This window comes from Pelmatolapia mariae, linkage group LG23, assembly GCF_036321145.2.
Source record: "Pelmatolapia mariae isolate MD_Pm_ZW linkage group LG23, Pm_UMD_F_2, whole genome shotgun sequence".
NCBI classification, from domain to species: domain Eukaryota; kingdom Metazoa; phylum Chordata; class Actinopteri; order Cichliformes; family Cichlidae; genus Pelmatolapia; species Pelmatolapia mariae.
Genome location: NC_086246.1, coordinates 19,875,404 through 19,897,736, shown reverse-complemented (window position 1 = coordinate 19,897,736; position 22,333 = coordinate 19,875,404). Strand labels below are relative to the sequence as shown.

General features: G+C 40.1%; 1 protein-coding gene across 2 annotated transcripts in view; it reads right to left on the bottom strand.

Moving 5' to 3' along the window:
• Positions 1-335: 335 nt before the first annotated feature.
• LOC134620098 (neuronal membrane glycoprotein M6-b-like) overlaps positions 336-22,333 on the bottom strand; it is a 50,334-nt gene continuing 28,336 nt past the window's right edge. For both annotated transcript variants that reach the window (XM_063466030.1, XM_063466029.1), the window contains exons 2-7: positions 10,370-10,556; positions 7,238-7,397; positions 6,535-6,703; positions 4,449-4,522; positions 4,291-4,356; positions 336-3,646 (exon numbers count right to left, since the gene is read on the bottom strand). In XM_063466030.1, the coding sequence (XP_063322100.1) occupies positions 3,494-3,646; positions 4,291-4,356; positions 4,449-4,522; positions 6,535-6,703; positions 7,238-7,397; positions 10,370-10,556 (809 nt within the window). In that variant the 3' untranslated portion in view covers positions 336-3,493. The remainder of the gene's footprint in view (positions 3,647-4,290; positions 4,357-4,448; positions 4,523-6,534; positions 6,704-7,237; positions 7,398-10,369; positions 10,557-22,333) is intronic.

Below are 22,333 nucleotides of genomic sequence, written 5' to 3'. Positions count from 1 at the left end.
CCCAAATGAATCCAGATCACTTTTTAAAAACAACAAAGTAGCGTAACGACGTTAAGAGAATATGCTCATGTGTGCCCTTTTTCCTTCAACACTGCATTTTATTTAGAGAAATGTTTGATATTTAAGCTGAAGTCTTGCATTTTGTTCCCATTACTGTACAAAAATGCACTCCAAGTGCTATTCTGCTGTTTTTTTGTTTTTTTTTGTTTTTTTACACATTTTTGATTCAAATCACCAGTTGGAGCCTTAAGATAAGTCTCTTATCTATACCTTCACTTTAATTTTTTAAATAAGTGTCCATAAAAATCACAAGGAAGAGGCGGGAGGCAACGGTGTCACGATAATAAAAAATATCGGTTTTACTAGAGAAGGTTACAAAAATCATCACTATATAGGAGTCATAGAACTATTTCCAACTTAAAAAATAAAACCATAATGAAACACCTACAGGGACTACAATGCCATCAAAGTACAATGGAGTTTTCTTTAGAAAAGAGTGGGTGGAAGGGGAGGAAGGAAGGGGGCAAACACCGCCTACCATAGTTGTCATTACAATTGACTACACATCACCTGAAAAACTGCAAAGACACAGTCATGTCTCCTTCATGCAAATAACAAGGAAACAACAACACCCTGACACGCATCGTCTTATAGGAAATTGAAGTTTGCCTTTACATCGACCTGGCGGCAAAGCACGTATATTTATCAAACATAACACACATGGCAATATAGTCCTTTTTTATACAGAATAGACAGCTGCACACATGGACGATACTGACATGCTTCATCTCATCAAAGTTCAAAAAATTGTTTTCTTCAGTGTTTTTTGAGGGTGAACTAACCAGTAATGACTGATATAGAATATAGTTCATGATTATTAAACAATATCTGGTTATAAAATTAATGTCTGAAAATTCCTGACTTGTTTTATTCAGTGTAAACATCCAAAAACAGTCTCTGTGGCTCATTTGAGAGGCATGACGTATAAAAAAAGGAAATAAAATAGGAGAAATGAAGAAAAGAGTGACTCCCCCTCATGTCTCGAGTCACTCACTTGGTCGGCCGTCGAAAAAATAAGCACAGACATGTTCCATAAAATAATTAGTACTAATTCACAAGAAGAACTCAGCTGCCTAAAACTGATAAAACATTAAAAATCAATTTCCACTATATATTTTTTTGTCACATTTTAAAATGTATACGTCACAAGCACCTCAATCCATCATATCATATCATATGACTGCACTTTATCCCTCTCACGACATATCATTTAAGATGTTACATTACAATTATTATATCAAATGCAGAACTAGTATCTGAGTGCTAAACACATATCTCAAAGGGTACATTTACATATATTTGTGGAAAAAAAATTGCATGGCAAATCACTGATTGTGTTCTCATTGGTTTGGGAACGGAGCTATTTCATGTTTTTAGGGTCATTCAGCTATTTACAGGTGAACTTTCTCAAAAGAAGGAAGTGAAAGAAGAAGGTTTTACTGTATAATTCACACAGTACTGCAGTCTGGAGAAGAGTTTAAATGGTGATGTTTTAGGAAAAGAACACAACTGGTGGAAAATCAGACTTGGTTTAATACCTGAGGTGTGTGTTTGTTTTTTAAGACCCGGACAGATTTATCTTTGATTTCTGCTGCGGCTGGTGGTGAGTGTAGCAAAACCCCATTTTGGTCTTCAAAAGAGCAGTTTCATATTCAGAAGTATGCTAATATGTTTTCTTGCCAAGAGCTAGATGAGTAGATCCATACCACCTTTGTCAGTAAATAAACATTAAGCACTAAAATGCGTAAGAAAGTACTAAAATGATGTACTTCTTTACTTGCACTTGCTGTTTTGAATGCATAAATGCATTAATACCAAAAATTATGGCTACAGGAAGTGTGTAAGGCTGAACTTCTCACTTTTAATAATGGCCACCATCTTGTAGCGGAAAAATAACAGAAAAAGAGGAACCAGCAAACATTAGCCAAGAACTGGAAAAAGAAGGCCCTTCAATTAATTATTAGCCCAAAAGTGGTAACGGAGGACCCATCAAGCAATTTTTAGCTATGAACTGGAAAAGGAGGGCCTTACAAACAATGTTTCAGCCAGCAGGCCCTACCAATGCTAGTTAGCTAGCTAGCTAACAGCAGCAGATATCTTTCTTCAGCTGCTTGCATTAGTGTTTTTGTGTTTATTTTTGGATTGATTTTTGCATTTTATATTACTTAATCATCTTCATTGTAGAGTGAATTAGGTTAATATTTGGTCAGCGTCTCAACAAAAAGGAATGTTCACAAAATACATTAGCTAGCGCAACAATCGATCCAACGCTGCAACTGTTATTTCTGTAGGTGCATGACTTGCTGAAACAAATCAAAATTCATACACTACATGATTATGTACATTGTGTACTACACTGAAGTGAAACATCTTAAATCAGACACAATACCAGTCTTTGTGTTTCCAGTCTTTATGCTAACCGTAGCGCTATGATGAAGCTTTTTACAAATCATACAGACAACTTTTAATCATTTCCTCTAATCCTTGACCTGAAAGCAAATGAGCGTATTCCTCGAAGCTTTTCCTTGCTTCAAAGGTTGCTACCTCTCCGGTCTTAAATAAACTGTGAGTGCCTTGATGAGTAAATAAACTCTTATCATGTAAATGCATAATAATCCTTGAGATACCACATGATTTGACATAATTCTAGGTATTTCTATGAGAGAAGGGATTGGAGTGGTTCATGTTTTTTAAGGGATTTTCATTGTCCCTTTTTTTTCTTTATTTAATAGTGCAACAACGAGCATTAGCAAAAGAAGTTAAAGATGGAAAGAAAAGTAAAGGAGAAAAACCTATGAGCGCAAAAACATAAAGAAGAAAAAAGATCATAATAGTATCTGGCATACTTTTCAGAGAGTATTAAAAAAAACAACAACATTCGTACACATTCGCACAATATATTCATATTCATATATATATGCATATAAAACACCAAAAAAACAGAGGAAGTTGATCACTGCCTGGCTTTTTTATGGTCAATGCAGGCAGTGAACAATGTTTATCTTTTTTAGGCTGTTAGGAGCTGTGTGTCGAGAGGCTGTGTTGGCTCAGGGCGCGAGGCCATCACAGCCGGGCCACGTTCACGAGTCGCCGCCCAAAAGCACGAGGGAAGAGACGCTTCTGAACTGATGTACTGTACCTGAGCTCGACCCCGCGGGCGAGCTCTCCCATTCTGAAAGCATCCGCCTCCATCTGGGCCTGCCACTTCTCCTGACTTTCTATTCTCTTCCCCTCAGGTGTGAGGACGTGCCCACAACCCTTAATGAACACTGCGGAAGGGAAGAGGATGGAGAATCAGGAGGTTTTGGGACTATCAAACATGACCGAGGTGGTTTGTTTTAACGGAGGGAAAGGGTGGGTGTTAGTTGTTGCAAGGGGATGGAGGGTTGTGGTGTGGAGAGAAGACGGACGGTGGTGTTGGGCTCTCTTGTCCTTATGAGTAGGAGGACGAGTTCTGGCCCTCCTTGGAGCGTGCCTCAGCCTCCAGATCCTGGTCATCCTTGGTCTTGATGTCCTGGTAATCGTGCGTGGAGGCGGCACTCTTCAGATAGGCCCAGTTGGCCCCCAAAATCATCAGGTAGTGGATCTGAAGAGATACAAGATTTTTTCTTCATGTTCAAGCACAGGAACTAACTCCATACTACTACTACTTCTATTACTACATGCATTCAAAATGTGCTCAAAAACCTCTGCGTGCATGTTTTTGGTATGTCCTGTTACATCCTGTTTTACATCTGTGTGTCAAATCCCCAAGTGTCTGATCCCACACTACTGATTTTTGCCCACTGAAGTTTAGCGATGTCTAAATGTAGAAAACATCCAAATATATTAATAGAAACCAACCTGAGAACAATGAAAATGTTCCAGAGCAACATTACTGTACAAGCCAGTTTTCCTCAGTGACTTTTTTCTAGCACGTCTTTCCACCTTTTGTAACACATCAGAGTACACAGAGCTTCCAGCTGACCCTGTGCCAACATCTGGAGTACTGCTTAATGCTTTTTTTTTAGCATCTCCATCTCCCTGGACTCAAAACAAAAAAGCCCGCCTCCGCAGCAGAGTAAAACACTGACCCTTGGTGAGCACATGCACAGAGGCGGGCTGCAGAAACCCATAGAAGGACATATGTGAGAGGCGGAGAGGTTGCCGTGGAAACAGATAATCATGCCATAGCAACATGCATATTTTGAGCGGCACACTACCGCATCGGTGGGATCATGAGGAGCTTACCAGTGCGATGACGGTGGCTCCGGCGCCGGCTAACGCAACGATGTAGAGGTGGTAGGACAAGTAGAACTGCGGGGAGAAAGAGAATCTAGGTTAGTGAAGGGAGGAAAGGAGAGCGAGGGAATAAGGAAAAAAAACAAAGGAGGTCAGCATCCTCTCACCTCACTGGTGTTACAAATCTCTCCCAGCGTGGCTCCGCAAGCTTTTCCTGGCGTGGCATTATAGGGAATAACACCTGCGGGATCAGAGAGATGAAACGTCACAGGACTGAGACAAGAAGCTTTTTCCTCCCCAGAGACTGTGTGATATGATTGAAGGCATTATGCATTAGGCGCAGATAAAGATTAAAGGAAACAGGGCTGCTGCTGGAAAAATGTGGGTCATTGTGAATCCCTTTTTCCTTTCTTTCTTTCTTTCTTTTTTTTTTAACTGTAGAATCACTTTAGGGGATTGCTGCTATAGGCTGCTATTTGTAAAAAAACAAAACAAAACTGTGTGCATTTGCTTGTTTTAGCCTCTAAAACCTTTCCTCAATCACTCATCAGCTGGAGCTCCAAAACTGCTGACAATAATTTGACGACTGTGAGTAATTGGGGTTAATATTTCACACGCCGTGCTAGTGCAGCACCGCAGCCAATGAAGCATATGTGATCCTCATCCTACTTTGTAAGCGAGCCAGCTGTCTTTCAAATGTGGGTCACGTACTGTACGTTGGGCCATCAGACTGATGACCACATACGCAATCACAGGGGAGTGTTGCTGTGCTGTAACACTGCTTTGAGGTGGATTTTCATAGAGATCCAGTCACGCTCTCAATAATCTAAATGTATTCGTTTGACCTCTTCGTGCATAGACAATGACATTTAAAGCGGATGGAGATGAATAGGTGGCGTTTATAAGGAGGGGAAAGCCTGAAAAAATGTTCCAGATTTTTCTGCCTGCAGGTAACGCCTGTGTGGAAATGAGAGAGGCACCTGGATGTTTTTGCTGCAGACTTTTATGGCTAAAGTTAGCCAGAATATTTCTTGATCAGGGGAATTTCTCCTGAACTTTAAAGACAGGTACCATGACAGATTTTTACATTTTTTAAGACATCTTTTGAAGATGGTTTTAAAGTGAACTGATTAGCATGAAAGCAGGTTTCGTCATCTAAATCTTTGGTCTGGTCTACACTGTGCAGCAATGCCACAATTCTATTACATTTTATACAGCACGTTAAAATATTTTATACAGATTTTCATAACCTATGATTTTCAAGCGTTGCATATCTTCTTGGATGTTCCCATACATACTATACTGTACATAGTAAACAGATACAGTGTATATATGTATATTTTTCATTGTGAGGTAGGCCATTTGCCTCAGGAAGAACCACTGTGTATACATTGTCAATATGTGGTTTTACATTTGATTCGAAAAAAGAATAAAATAAGCCTAATAGGTTTAGGAGAAGGTAGTTTAGCTTTGTTATTCCTAATTTACATATAGCACATTGGAATAAACAAGCTCTCCTTCAGGCTGCATGTAGCCCTGCATATGAGCTAACATGAGTTTGGAGCAACAAGGAATGGTTGTTGAGTTACAAACGACACATCATCTGTACATATTTTTTGCAAACTGTTTATAACCAAGTAATGGAGGCCCACCTGTCTGGCAGGTACTACTCCTGCACAAACTGTGATGAAAATGTGTCAGCTGTGATAACATAAGGTGGGCAGAACTAGGAGCTAGAGGAAAAAATAAAGGGCAGACTGGCCTTGTTGGCTGGAGAAGGAGGTAAGAAACAATGCTAGGGAACTGCAAAGCCTTACAGCAATGACTATTAGAATAAAAACCAGGCTTTCAAAGATTTACTGGTGCTAAGTGATGAATTTATTTTGACAGGCTGCATCATTTCAAAAACAACTATTAAATTGACAGATTTCTCATCGTCAGTATCTGAACATTTATTATTGTTCCAGTGCTAATTTATGTAAGATATTTTAGCCTCTCAATACTAATGCTTATCCTTTATAGGGAAAAACTATGATATTAGTACGGAAAGATACAAAATATCTCATAAAAAATTCAGAGAATTATGAGCTAGCCTATACCTAGCTAGCCAACCTAGCTCAAATTGGCTAATGTCAGCCAATTTCACTTATAAAATCTACGTATGCCACACATGTACGGTTCATTCAATCACCGAAAGAATGCATCAGACATAAACTTAACTAATACAGTTCACGTCATTTCTAAGTTACTGACCGTACTGCCTGACATCCACACAGATGGAGTCAGGAGAGGTGATGTTAGCATAGGGAGATTTCATGGTAGCACAGGTATTCCACATGTTAAAGAAGAGGAAAACCGGGATCGCCGTGAAGCCGAAGATGGCAAGGAAGGCCAGGAAGAGGATGTAGGTCAGGAACATGAACTGAAGAGAGGAGACAAGTGGAAATAAAGAGAAAAATTGTGATTTTATAAAAAAGAAAAGAATATTCTTTAAAGGCTGAGATTGTTTATACGAACACAAATCAGAGGCAAATCAGGGTTTACGCTAATGTTAGCCGACATCTGCAGCAATTAGAGTAATCAGGGTAGAAAGGACAAACAGTGCCAGAGTTACCCTGAAGGCTCAAGTGGGATTTTAAGCATTTGTGTATGTGCAAGTATTTGTTTATATCTGTCTTCGTCATGCGCATGTGTTCATAAATGTGTAAATGCATGTGATTGGGTCTCTGAAATACTTTTAAGATGACCCTTATTCAGGCATGTAAAGCATACTGAAGGACCGTTTTCTGTTTGTTGTTTTAAGCCACTAAACTACTTTAAGCAGGAACATTTTAAAATACACATCGAAGTCATTAAGTCTCATTTGGAGGCTTTAATTTGAAGTGTAACTGGGTCAGTGGGTGTGATGATTTGCAGCTGCTTATGTGTGCGTGTGTGCATTTGTGTGTTCACATACGAAGGCGGTGATGCAGCGTCCACAGACGGTGGTCTTGAAGTCACTCTGCAGCTCTTTCTTGATGGCGCTGGTGGTGTAAAAGCCCTCAGCCAACAGGACGATTGCGTAGACAAAGAAGAAGGAGCCAATGCCATAGATGATGTACTGAAAAATCTGAATCCTGAACAAAAACAGAGGCAAAGCAAGGAATTAGCTTTAAATATCAAGGTTATATGAACCTGCACCAATTAAAACCCTAAGCTAATGTTTTATGCTGGTTAATGTTAGCTTATGTAAGCTAAAACCCTTTTTATTTTATGTTTCATTTAACTACTTTTACCTTTTTTTAAAAGAGATAAAGATCAAGATTATATTGTTTTATATTGACTATTGTTGGGTAACCTTAGATAATAGTACCATTAGCTCATGGTGGTTAATCTAATGTTAGATGCAGTTTTTGTGGCTAAAGTTGGTTAACGTTAGACGTTTGTGATAAGCAATTTAAATTTTACTTAAAATGTAGACTTTTAGGACAAAGGGATGTGATACAGAGCTAGATTAATTGGTCAGGAAGCTTTGTCGTGCTTAAAGTCAGAATTTTCTACCAGTCTGTCTTTTTCCTGACTAAATCATTGTAATAACTTATGCTGAACACACCTGGTCAGGAGCAGGTTATGTTCTGAGTTTTGGTTTAAAATAGATTCAGATCGCACAGTTTCACTGATTCTTCTATCCACAACATGTTTTAAGTATAATATAAATTCTCTACTGTAGGATATGTGCAACTTCAGAATGAAGCTCAAGTGTAATGTTACAGCAGCAGAACTGCAGCACAGTGTCACTGGCATTTGAATGCAGTTGGTGATGCAGACAATATATATATGTTTTAATACTTGGTTCTAATCTCTTGCTAAGACTTTTTTCCACTGCTGGAACTGAAGCTAGAATATTAGATTAAAAAATGGATTAGGGTATTTATCATCAAAAACACCTATTCAGGCAACTTAAAGAGATTTCCACATTTCTTTTGTTAGGCTATGGGACAGTAATGTTTAGTGTTTAAATTTAAAGTTTCACAGCTCTAAAGTGCACCCATCAGGTAAGAAGGAAACAGCAGCGTTAAAATACATGAACTTAAGTTAAAATGTTTATTTTAATGCTGTGCGCTAAATCCCAAGATTACGATAGATAAAGATTGAAATATGAATTTGTCTTTCTTTCTTTTTTATGTTCCTTATAAATTTTAATCACCACTTTATCATCATAATCTGACAACATCTCTGAGTGGACTAGACAGAACTCATAGGGATGACTTTGTCAGTAAGAAGAGTCAGATGACACATGAAACACCCCTCTTATGTGTACAAGTAGAGAACATGAAGCAGAAAGGATGGCTTAACAGACCAAGTTGATAACCATCGTACTGAAATCTGTTTTCACTGACTAGGGTTTTGAACTTTATGATGATATGTAGACTATAGTGAAGGCTAATCAAAGACAGTTATATCCACTAACTTATGGTTTATGAGAGCTTTTGTTATATTTCTAATAATTTTTTTAACATGTTTAAACCAAAATACTAGGGGGATTTGATAGAGGTTTCTTTTGTGGGGCACATTGACGAGAGTTGTTCACCATATTGGACAAAATACAACCACTGGTTGCTGGGGAAAGGTTTGCATTCCCTGACTAGCTGCCCTTTGGTTATCGGAGGCTGTAATTGGGAGAAATCTATCACAAAGAGTGTGCTGCACCAAAAAACCTCCTTGTTACTACAGATTACTGCAATTGCATGTAGTTTGCATGAAAGACGGTCACTGTTACAGCCCTCTGCAACCCCTACTCAGCTTACAGTGGCAGCGCAAGTGTCTCTGGGTGTTCCTAAGGCATAAATGTCTATTATCTACACCTGACAAGGTGTGAATAAAAACATGCCTGAGGTTGGCTTAGGGTAGATGCCACTTTTTGCCTTCATGCTATTTGGGCTGTTAAACAAAATACAGTCTCCTCTTTAAGTTGCTGCTTTTGAGCTGGGTCACTTCTCCGCAAACAATTGCCAACTAGTAGTCGAGTGGTAGTGAAACTTCGAAGAAATGCGATGCCAATCAGAAAGGGAGACTGTTCACACTCCAAGTAAAAGTCGTGTCTCAGTGCTGAAGCCAACACATTACAAAAGGCCCAACTTTTACTTTGAAAAGAATGGTCTGCCTTTCTGCTTTGCGTCATAGGCTTTACAGTTTCATGATCACTCAGTGAATAGTTGGCAAGTGTTTGCAGATGGGTCATTTTCAACATAAACTCTGGGTGATCAGAGCCAAAAGTATTCACAAGGAGGTTTTTGGTTTTTGCACCTCTTTTTGACCAATTTCACCTTGTGGCTGCGAGCAACCTGTAGCAAATATTTATGGAATTCACTTTTTCTTCTTCTTTCTTTGCTTAACCTTAACCTGGTTTACATATCCAAAATAGTTTATGTCATGTGGTTAGCAGTCATATAACTGCAAAACCTGAATAAATGAAAACAGAACTATACGGTCCATCCATCGACTCATTTTCTTTGCTGATTATCCAGATCAGCATTGTGGGCGTAACTTAAGTTAGATAAAGATTTCTGAATACCTGACATTACAGAGTGTATAAACACCCCAAGATCTTAGTTTTCATTTACATTTATGTCAGGATCCATTTTGAAAATAATCACCAGAAAAACATATTTCATTCCTGTGGGAGAAGATTAGGACCAAAAAAGGGGGGTTGGGGCTGGATTTTTGCTTTCCAGATTTTAATCTCAGATCCCTCTTTTGCGTTTTTTTCCCTTTCAGTGGCCCTAATCCTCTTCCATACATTTCTAACCTTGACCTTTTAAGTAATAATTTTCTGACTGTTTTTAACATGACCAGTTTACCAGTTTAAGGGTTCTAAGTTATGGCACACAATGTGGCGGGTTCTTCTCAGCAGATGCAATCATTGCAAGCATAATATCAGTAAATTCTGGTCATACCAGTTTTTAAGTAAAAGAAGGGGAGTAAGTGAAATACAGTGACAGGACTTATCCATGTCTAATCTTTTCCATAAGTTACATGTGATAAAATCATAAGTAAGAGAACGCCTTAGTGATGAACTACACTTGGATTAGAAACTCAATGGACTTACACCACAGTGAGGGTGGCGTGGTCGCTAGATACCCTGGAGAAGTGATTCTCCAGCATGGTCAGAGTCCCAGTCAGCGCTACGTGGCCACATCCGCAGAACAGAGCCACGCCTATGAAGCAGAGGATGGTGGCCACCAGCGAGGCATAGGGCACCCCGCCCAGACACTTGATGCAGCACTCGAAGCATCCTATAGGGGGAGACAAAGAGAGCCTGATCCATAGGTGTTCTTTTGCATTTAGCTGCTAGAAAGCTTCAAAGACAGAACGCTTTAAGGAAGGATACAAGAGCAAATAGGTTAGGTCAGATTTGAAAGCACACACATGGCAAAATTGCAATTCAAATGTATGATTTTAACGATAGCAACGAGAGCTGACTGTGGCAACGTGACATCTCACATAGAGACTTGTTCGCCTCTGCTGATGACACTCAGCGCAACACTCGACGGGCCTTTTTGTCCACCGCTCTTTGATTTTTACTCAGGCAGAAACCTGCATGGATGTTTGCACTGCTGGGGCTGAATCAAGCGTGCACGCTTCAAGAGCTTTATGCTCATCTTTCGGAGCAGAACACCTCTCCATGTCGGGCATGTCGAGCGGCTAATCACGGCATCATTCACAGTAAGAGTGTGTTCACTTTGAGCTCAGTCGGGTGTGCTGAATATTACATGTAAGCTGTGCTACTGTACATGCTCAAATCTTAAAACTACTTAGTTTTTTTCTTTGTTATGACCAACTTGCAAGATTAACTCATGACCTAATCTACATGAGTTTAAAATAAATTCCTATGAGCTACGTTATTTTTGTAGACCAGAATGATTACAACAGATTTGGAGTTCTTACGCTTTAAGTATTTGGGATTTCTATGCAACAAAAAATTGACAAATTGGACATTTTCTTAGGGGAGGCGGAAAACGACTGAGATTTGCCTGTGCTCGTGTACATATTTTCCAGCTTTCTGCAGCTGATTTTGCCTTTTTCAGAAGTCAAAAGAGAGTGATGAATAATTTAAAATTATCCCTTGTGCACGAGCAGTTTCTACACAGTGATGATGATGAATTAGTAAATTTGTTTTCCATTAACCGCAGCAGTGTATGAGGCTTCCTGCATGAGTTATGAGCTTGGGAGATACAGGTGCTGCAAACACCATGCACCCTGCTGCCTCTGCTCCCTCTCACAATCAAGAGGATAAGGACTGATGATAAAGAGGGCAAATAAAACACTGGGCGTTTCTCAATATGCGTACTTGTGCGTACTTGCGTTCTCGTGTACTCGTGATACGTCATCAGTCGGAGACCAAGTACTGTTCCAATTCGAAGTACGCATTAAGCCGAGAACGCGAAAAAGTCCCGGATGTGTTCTCGCTCCGCCCGTTTTATCGAGCATGCATCGGTGTGGACTTGGTACAGCTAAATATCCCAGAATGCATTTTGTCCAGAACAGCGGACTCCCGGCACATCGTTTTCAACCCCCACCCCCGCCCGCGGTCTTTTCGCTACTCAGGTTAAAGAAACCCCAGCAGCTGTCTATTGTATTAAATGTCCACTAAAATAAAAATAAAAGCGTTCTAACATCTCACCTGCATGTTTTTATTAAGGTATGTACACGTATGTACATGTACACTATTTTTATTAATAGAGGTTTCACTACTGAGGTTAAAAATGATATATAAGTCACTTAGATCACTTCTAAATGTTAATGTTTGGTTTATTTCAGTGTTTTATTTGTCCCTGAGTAAACCGGTTTGGCTGTGATTAAAGTTAAGCTTCATAACATGTTACTCACAGTTAAATTAAGAGGGGACGGCAGTAAAAACTCCGGACCTGTGACATCATCACGTACGCTGGTGTTCCAATTGTACAAATCGCGAGTCCGTGCTCGCGTTCTCGGCGAGTCCGTACTCCCGTGCGTTCTCGGTCAGTACGTACTCGCCGAGAACGCGAGTACGTACTCGCGTACTTGAGAATTGAGAAACGGACACTGTGTTAAGCTCGAGAGTTCGAATCTTAATAACTCCTCGAATAAACCATGAAGTTACTCCGGGAAAAAAGACAAAATGAAATGTCTTGTGCGTGCCACTTTGCTGTTTCCATGACAACCCGCTCCAACCGGAAGCTCTGAAGCATCATAATTTTATTTTCAGAAGTTTGTTCAATTCAGACATTTCTGTATGTGAAACCTTGGAAATGTGATTTATCACATTACGCGTGTTTCAGATCCTGCACATGAAGGTCTGCAGAGATCGGATGATCTATAGCTGACAGCCTCTGCTACTAAAGTTGATAGTGAGCATTAGAGAATAACACCCTTCGTGCTAGTCACGGCTCTTTAATGCATTTGACAGTTGATTCTATCAGAACATGAAATTCACTTCAACATCCACACAAGCCGGCGCTAAGACTCTCTGACAGCTTCTATCAACGTCAAGCTCAATCAATAGACTCTGGCAGGTGATGACACGAGGTGATATCCTCCCACACAAAGCAATTAAACCGCACACTTGAATACGTGCATACGCAGAAAGACACAAGGCTATCTCAAGGTTGGAAATTTTCACCAAAATGCAACAAGAGTGTAATTTTATAGTGAAAAAACCTTCTCTGCCACTACACTGTTGAGAGCATGGTAGGGTTGTAAGCTTGTGGACACTCGTTATTGATGAGCTTAAAGGAGCAGATTGGATTTCAGCCTCCCCGGGGGAAAGAATCATCAATAAAATTACTGCTGGGAGAAAATATACTCCACCATGCTGAAGCTAAATGTGGCGATTATTACCTTTTAAATTTAGTTATCACATTATATGCTCCCATTTAATTAAGTCACTTATATAATAAGCTAATTAACTTATAAATAACTTGACAAAGTACAAACAACAATAGCACTTTGCTTCCTGAAATAGACCGGGGATTAGCCTTGACTTCCATGACCTGAATACTATAAATTGTGTTTTATTCATCCATGCTAGTGGTGCAGCGAGATGGTAATGCTTATCTTTTGGATATTAATTTGTTCCAGACTTAAAATATTTAACAACAGAGTGGATGATGACATATTCTGACGACTACTGGTGATCCCTTATATGCTTTCTTCACACCAAATTTTACTTGATTAATGCTTTAGGTGATAACCAAATGCCTTCAAAGCTAACATTTTAGGTTTCCTCAGATTTCTTCAGGGTTTAGTTCTAAACCAAAACCAAAAGTTGACCTGCTTACACACTACACTGTGACTATTGTAAATGTTATCATTTGAACCAGCAAGGCTTCAATATGTTATCGTAGTTTGCTGTTGTTAGTATTGATTATTAGCAAAGATTAGCGTGCTAACACGCTAAACTGCTGGGGAAAAAGTATTCCTGCTGTCACTATAATGTCACTATAGCACATTGACATGAGAATTTGTGTTTTGAGCTGATAAAGCAAACTTTCACTACCAGAAACATGATTTGTTCTATGCACAAGTATAAAAATGTGCACTTCCTGTCACTGTTACAGTTTAAAAGGAATTTTTCTTCTTGCGGAATTTAGAGTAAAATCTTAACTGTAGAAATTAATAAAGGAAAGGCTTGCAAGCGTCATTTTTAAATGTCAACTGTTACATATCTCTCTGTTATTGAAGGGTCTTTACCTTACAGTTTAAAGCACCTTTAGGCAACTGTTTTTATGATATATAAATAAAATTAAATTGAATTTAATTACATATCCTTACATATACGTAATGACAAAAAATGTTTAGTGTGACTTTTATTCCACCCCTTGAATAATTATAAAAAAGATTATATACATATATATATTTTCACAATTTAATAAACAGCATTACTTTACAAAGCTTACACACATTTTTAAACAACTTCCAAAACAGATTTTATGCACAGCAGTCACACAGTTTTTTGTTTTTCACTGATCTAAAAAGAAATGTTCACTCTGGTCAATGCTCATGTCCCTCTTTAAAAGCTGAGACTCTACATCTGAGTGAACATAACTGAACCATAAGTCTAAGATGCAACTGCTCCCCTCCAAAGAGTGTTGCTGTTGATGAAGACTCTACGTTGCATAATGTAGCGGAGCCTCGTTGCGTAATAGATCCAAATCCTATTAATGTTAATGAAGAAAACGGGCTGATGGAAAAGTGCAGCTAATAAGGCTGGATGGCTCTAAAATCCTGAGCCCAGAAGCAGGCCAGGCCTCAGGGGGCCTGCAATGGAGTCAGTGGTCGATACAATGACAACCAGGAGGTTTAAAAGCTGCTCTCGACTGACACTTCATCCTGCTATAAAATGTCTGTGTCAACAGGCAATTTAGTGTGCAAGTCTTCTGACCTTTCTTTCTTTTTCTTTTTTTTAATTTGGAAAAGAGAGTAAAACCAAAAGAGATGTGATAACCCTTCTTTTTCAAATGCAAATCAAGAACTTCCAGGAGATATTATCGTCCAGGTCTATTCATGGATGTGACCGAGGTGACTTTGTTCATTTAAGGCAAATCCTGAGATTGTGTGATTGGATTTTAAGGCTTATATTCTGCTGTTAACTCTGTATTTTCCTTGGCTCTATGCAGCTTCATGGATGAATTCATAGGTTTCTTTAAACACTGGTCAGGCTGCTTCTTCCGGTCTGCCTCTGGCTATGACTGTTTGTCAGCCTCAGTTTAAAACTGCGCTAATGGGAAACAGACAGGCCAGAGTGGTCAGCTCTAGCCAGCCCTAATGGAAATCAATGGGCTATTCATTAGAGTAGAATTTAGGTGAAACACTGAGGCTGGCCCATCTTTCTTGTTTTATAGCTCGCTGCATCTATCTCTGCCTTCTTCTCTGCTCTTCGACTGAAATATGACTGCACGCCCATGCAGTACTTACAGTGAGCCAGCTGGAGTTAATCGCTGAGACAATATGTTACGCTCCCGCTACGATGCTGCATCATATATCACCTCAACAATCTCACACCAAGGACAACGCATCAGTTTGTGGGGACATTTCACGGGCTGTCTGTGAAGGTGCCCCACCAATAAGTAAGAACAAAAGACTCAGGGCTTTCTGCTAATATTGTCAAATAACAGAGCAGCAAATGATATGACAGTCAAAAGCTGCAATTGAGGATTAACATCCCCCTACTGTTAAAAAGCTTGTTTTCCTTCCAAGTGAGCTGCTGAGGCCTACACTGCAAAACTATACATTTGTGGCTGCTGGTAAGAGTTAAGAGAAAGGATGATAATAGACGCCTGCTCTTTTTGTTTTCTGCACAGAGCGAAGGCTAAAGACACAGGGATAGACTAAAAGAAGTGAAGGCAGCATAAAGTCAGGAGTTTCAGAGAAAAAAAGGAAAAGGGTGAATGGAGATGAAGAGCGGGGACAAGATGGATAAAAGCAGGCAGAGGAACAAAGGGATGAGTAAGAAAAAGGAAAGAGAGAAGGAGGTGAAGAAAGGAAAAGCGAATGAGAAACAACAGAGAGAAGAATGAGAAAGAGTAAGTGAAAAGCAGTTCTTGGCCCCAGGGCTGGCAAATGGCAGTTGCCATAGCAACGTGTTACCCGCGACCCAGTTCAGCAGTAGCGTAGTCCTTAGCAGCCGCTGCGCTCTTCTCACACGTACACACAGGGTGATGTAGCCTGAATCAAAACCCAGAGATCGGTGCTTAATGGAAGTCAAAACAAAAATAACAACCAGCTGCAGGACGTTAAAGCAACCGAAGCGATAACACAGGAAATATGGAGGGAAGGCAATATCTGGTTTACTCTAAAGTCACTTTTTGGGAACTGGGTCAAACAGAAATTGCAGTATTGGGCAAGTAAGAATGGTATACTGTTAGTACATGCCACAAAAAGTCACACAGACTGCTGATGTGGAAGTATCGTGCCCCACTCACAGATATTATAACTTATAACTATTATAACTACTGACTATGATAAGCTTTCATGGTCTGAATTTACACCTTTCATTAAGTGATGCAGGAAATTCAGCTAACAGATGCTTCACCAGGAACTAGTCAAAGCTTAGTTTTCTGAAGTGGACGTACATGAGATACTCATCTATATTCATGTGTATTAATGACAGTGAGTGACTGCTGGCAAGCCCCCAGTTTAGAAAAGCAGGAGTTGCAGCAGTAGATGTGCAGCCTTAAAGAGTATTTTAAGATTTTGAATATTTTCACAGTTTTGCAGTCTCTTATGAAGGGAAACTGAAGCCATTATGTTCTCCAAAGATGTCTCTGACCAAAACAGCGCCTTTTCTCCAACAAATCATGGGAGTTGACAGTCAGCTGCTACATCTGTTTGTGTTACAGTGGGACATTAATGTGGATTCATTCTAACTATTTCACTATTTCAGCACATCCTTAAATCGGATACTTGTGTGCTTTGTGAGGTAAAAGTGCCTCTATCATCACAAAAAGCTTGAAAACTGGTGATGTAAAAACTTCCGCTACCCACCACAAATGCCTGCCTACTGTCAGTGTAAAGCAATGCAAATATTTTAAAAGTGGCATACAGTCCAAAGTGGGGCACACCTACCACCATCAACTGCAGCTAATACAGCAATCAACAGGAGGTTTCTGGTGCAGCACCAACAATAACCAGCAAAGAGTTGCCAACTGGTAATACACCAAGAGTACACATTTTCCCCAAGCAACCACAGGTCATGAGGGTTTCACCAGCTGGTCTCTAGGCCTGTGTGGCTGAGGCCTTAAATATTTAACAACGGTGGCATTTCTTCATCCTCATTTCAGGTTTTCTGAACAGTTAGCCTTGTTTTAGAACCTTAGTTACAAAGCCTTATTTTTTTCATCAAATTCAAACCCAAGTCTTATTGGACAAGAGAGCCTTTGAGGCTCTTTGACTGGATAAATGAGGCCTGGCATGCAGTAGATGTGGTTGGAGACAGAAGCTGTCACAGATTGCTGACATCTTTTGTGATTACGCTCCGCTTCCTGTCAATCACCTGACACCCACGACACAAAATGAAGAGTGTTTGCTATGAAATAATCCCTCAAATACACTTCGCATTATAAACTTTGTCACATTTTGTAGCATTTGGTTTTAATAACAGACATCTAAGTAGATATGAAGGGAAAAATAACTGAGGTCAATATGTCATTGTTTTCTCAGTCGGTGGCAGGATCTGCTAATGTCTAGTTAATATTGCCTAAATTTATGCACTATATTTCTCTGGCTACATCGATTTCTGTGCCGCCGTGTCTATAAATCAGATTTAAATATAAACTGAGAGTAAAGGCGAGAGAGAGATTACATCCCACTGTCCTGATAGTTAATGATTTGCCATAAACTGTACAACCCAGTGGCACAGCATGATTATCGCCAACTGTGAGTGCGCACAGTGCATCTGCCAGGAATAACAGTGTTATTAAAGCTTTGTGAATATTTCAGCGGCCGATCTGGCCACTGCCTGAGGCTCCATTCAAATTTAGAAGTGTTGTATTCATTATGGGGTAATTTCCTCACAGTGCATTATGGGTAGATTCCCACAAAAGAGAGAGGGAGCAAGAGAGAAGAGAGTGGGAAAGGTGTGGGAAAGTGAAGGAAGAAAAAAGAGATGGGAGGGGGGGATGGATGACTGCGCCTCCTCTGGTGGAAATGAGAAAAAAAAAAAGCCCCATCTGCTCAATGGCTGCAGACTCCCAGCACAGCCACGCACAAACTCGTAACTACAGCTTGGGAGATTTCTATTGTTCCACTTTGTGGAGAGGGATAAAATGTTCTTCAGAGCTTCTTCAAAACTGCAAAAGAGAACATCAAAAGCGCAGCATTACGAAGCCAAGAAAACGAGATTGTTCAATTTGCTTTTTCTCTGGATTTTCTTTAACCAGTTTTTCCACCAAAATTATTCACTAAATCTGGGAACACGGCTACATCACCGCAACAAAAAGAAACATGAACAGTTGGATAATCAGCCTGGTTGTAAGGAAGCCAACAGCTAGGCCAGATTATGCACATTGGCACAAAGTTGCAAATGCTGATTGGTTGCAACCATTGTGATGTGCCAGTAATGTTCTGGGTAAACATTTTAATAATTCTGACTATAAAATGTTAGAAAAAAATTACCATGAGAAATTCCTGGAGCCCAGATAGTCTTCTACAAAGGATCTGTCTACACAACAGCAGCAATTTCAGTCCTTTCAGTGTCTACCTGTGATTGAATCAAGCACAGTGCTGGGTGTAGGCCATATGCATTTTGTCTGAAGCCATTTAAGTAGTTATGCAGATAAAAATGTTAAAAAGCAGAATTTAGAGTGTATTTCTTGCACTTTTAGCAACTGGATTGATCAAAAAGACAGCAGATGATAAGCTGTCATGGTCCTGAATCTAAAGATAATCAGTATACTGTGGCGTAGATGTAAATAGAAGCCAAAACAATTACTCACTGCAATTAATTTTAATCAAATTTGACTAATATACTATAAACAGGACAATCTGCATTCTCTCATCTCTGTAATAAAAAAATAATTATCTCACGGATTATCTGGCAGGTTATTAGCACATGCACAGTTGCTGTATCTGCATGATTTGTCAGATCCGTCTTCTGCAGACCGTTCTGTGCAAAGAAACAACATGAGAATACTCATTTTGTTTTATTTTCTTTCAATTTTCTCCTCATTTTGCCTCCATCTGTCACTGATCTTACAACGACACTTTGAAGTTGTTTTCGGTCGCTTTTCAGAACAATAAGAAACAAAGCAGCACATAATGGTTTACCCGCAAAAAGCCTGTAATTCGCTCAAAACGTTTCACTTATTGCTCAAAAGAAAACATTTGTTTCCGTGAACAAATCAGTGTCAAAACCTTGACAAATTTACCATCCTGTCAGTGCAACAGAGTTGAGTTTAAGTAGTATGGTGGTATGGTGGTTAGAGCCACTGCCTCAAAGCAAACAGGTCCTGGTTTCAACCCCAAGCTGGCCTGGGCTTTCCGTGTTGAGGTTGCTTGTTCTCTCTGTGCTTTTGTGGGTTCTCGCCAAATACTCTAGCTTCCTCCCACAGTCCAAAAACATGTGTGGGTAAAGTGGTGTTTCTAAATTGGGTGAGCATAAATGTCTGTCAGACTGGCAACCCGTCTCTCCACCGCTTGACAGCTGGGGTAGACTCTAGTTCTCCTGCAGCTCTGAACTGGAAAATCGATGGATAGGGCTTTTCTGATGAGGAGTTTCGTCTTAAATTCTAACAGCAATAAGTTACATATTACCTGTGTGTGGTAGAGCAACTACAATTAGACATCTTTCATTTTTGTTTTTTTCTTTTCAGCATCCCGATGACTTGGTCACATCAGGTTATGTTTGCAGAAAAACAAAATATGCATGATGGATTCTAACAACTGGCTTAATCATTGTGCGTTAATGGACTTACCCAGAAGACGTCTAAGTATGTTCAACTGAGAAGGACATGAAATTTCATATGTGGAAAGTGTGGACTGCTCACAAGCATTTGCATTTAGTTAAAAGGAATGATAAGTTTCCTGATGTGGGAGTTAGTTTCTGATCTTTTGATTTCTGTTCTGAGGAATGTACCAGCTTGTAGCTGATTAAAAGGACGTGCTGTTTTTTTTTTGCTGTTTTTTTTCCCACGGTACATAACTGACCCAAATCTTCTGTTTGTGAGAAACCCTTGGCTGATTTTGCAGCATTACGAAGGGCTACAGGGTCAGCATCTGTCCTGGCGTAACTGAGCTTGATGGAGCGTGCGGCGCTCAAATCCCGTTCTCGGCACTCCGCTGCGTGATCAATACTTTTTTATCCCGCTGATCTGTGCCGTGTTCATTCCCCTGCAAAGCTCTCTCTTTCAGCAGTCAATCTGAGCTAAACGCTGCCAGCTGGGAGAGAGAGAGAGAGAAGCAAGTCCCAAGACACACATAGCAAACACACTTACCCATGTTAAAATAAATTCTACAGAAATGCCTACACAGATGGGGCGCACATGAGAGCGGATGCTCACACAGATGTAGAGCAAAACACACAAACTGTCAAAATCAGCTTGTTGCCAGTTTGCATCCAAACCACCACGGTTGACACTGACGCTTCCAAAAAGGGGACACGCCAAGAACAAAAATAATGAGCAACATGAAGTTTAGGACCCCTGATTTATCTTCAGGCAGTCACGTCATTTGGAGCGTTTCATCGCACAATATGATGAAAGAACACTGTATTCCTCTGGGGCTATTTGGCATAATGAGGCGAGTGCAATTAACATGCACCGCACTAAAGGAGTTCATTTAAAAGCACCTGCCTTAAGCGTGCAGTGACACGATTTAAAGCCTGATGGCAGATAGTTCACTGACCTCATACCCAGTGTGAAAACTACTTAAACCGCTCTCCATTGTCTCCTATCGTCTCGTATTCAGAGGCAGGGTCACCTGTCCTGAGCCACCGTCTGCTGGCTCAGTGGAGCGCAGTCAACGCTATTATTTTGAGTCTTGTTCCACCAAAATGTAAAATGGCCCCTCTGGCCAGAAGTGCGGTGCCATTGGAGTGAATGGCTCAGCGGTTACGCAACCAACTTGGCTAATGTCACTTTCCCTGAGATGTCAAAGAAGTCAGTGGCCCTCCCCTGGCCCATTCGACTCTCCTCCAACTCGCCCTCCTCCCCCTCGATGTGATTATGAAGATTCACTTTTCAGCCGCCTCAGGGACTCTCTGCACGTTAAGTCTGTGTGTGTGGCACAAAGGCACCACTGAGCATGAACTTTAAAATATGAGCTACAAGTCTCATTTACAATAACACAAAAGCACGTTCTAAGGTGGCTGACTTTACATAGTTACATCTCTTATATATATAAAAAGATCTTAAAAGGCTACGAGATGAATCGTACATAAAAAAGCAGGACTAAGACAGACTCTTGCCTGAAATCGAGCCACAGAATGACCTACACGTAACTCAGGCGAGTCACTTATTGATGTCAGCTGTGGCTAATGATCACAAGTGCTAATCGGCGTCAGGAATTTTATTAGGTATGGATGAGAGAAGCAGATTGGACATCAGTGGGTGATGGATGGGGGCCAGAGGAGGTTGGCATCACTCAGGAACAAGACATGCTGCGCCAACCTGCCACTTGCTGCTATTCATATACTCACTGCAGTCTGGGATTCAAACATAGATGCAGTGTTGGAGGGTGATGTGTACAGATTACAGTTTTTTGGCACTAGCATGGGTATTTGTTTCCAAATTCTAGCAATCTGTTGCTTCTTGCTAGGGCAACACAGTTATAGACATTAGCGGTTTGGGTGTAATTTTGTTTTTAATTTAGTCCTCAGTTAGAATGTTAGAATGTTAGAATTAGCGGATAATGTTGGTTAATGTTGGCATGATTGTGAGGCTAATGTGAGCTAAGAGGTCCTTCTTCCACAGTAGGAAGTGGCTAGCTGTCTTAGAAAGGCCTGCACCTTCACTAATATTTATACACCACTTTGCATTCATTCATTAGTTATAATTAATCTGTGGTTCTCTTTCACAGTGTGTCTTTTGACCCCTCATCTCAAACCAATTGTACCAGATGGCTGCCACTCACTGATTCTGGGTCTGTTGGGCGTTTCGTATTGTAGGATCTTTACTTTAAAATATAAAGTGCCGTGAAGCAACTGTTGTTCTGATTTGATGCTGTATAAATAAAATTGAACTGAATTGGTGTTTGTGGAAGAACTGGCCCTAGTAGGACCTCATCCAGGGAAGTTCTGGGGGATAACAAGGTATTTAATGCGAGGTAGGTTGCATACTTTAGAGTAATAAGAAAAGCTAAGAATGGTAGGATGTATACTGTTAAACATCACCATGAAAAACATAATATTCATGATGCAGTCGGAACAACAAAAACAGTGCAACCATCTCAGTCGCATCTATTTCTCATAGAATCACATTCAGGCTGCATAACTTGCATTGTTTTAGCCTTCTCTGGATGCCCAAAGATTATTACATTATTATTACATCATCATTAAGTCCTAGATTGCAATGAAAACAGAAAGCCTGAATGGGCTCCT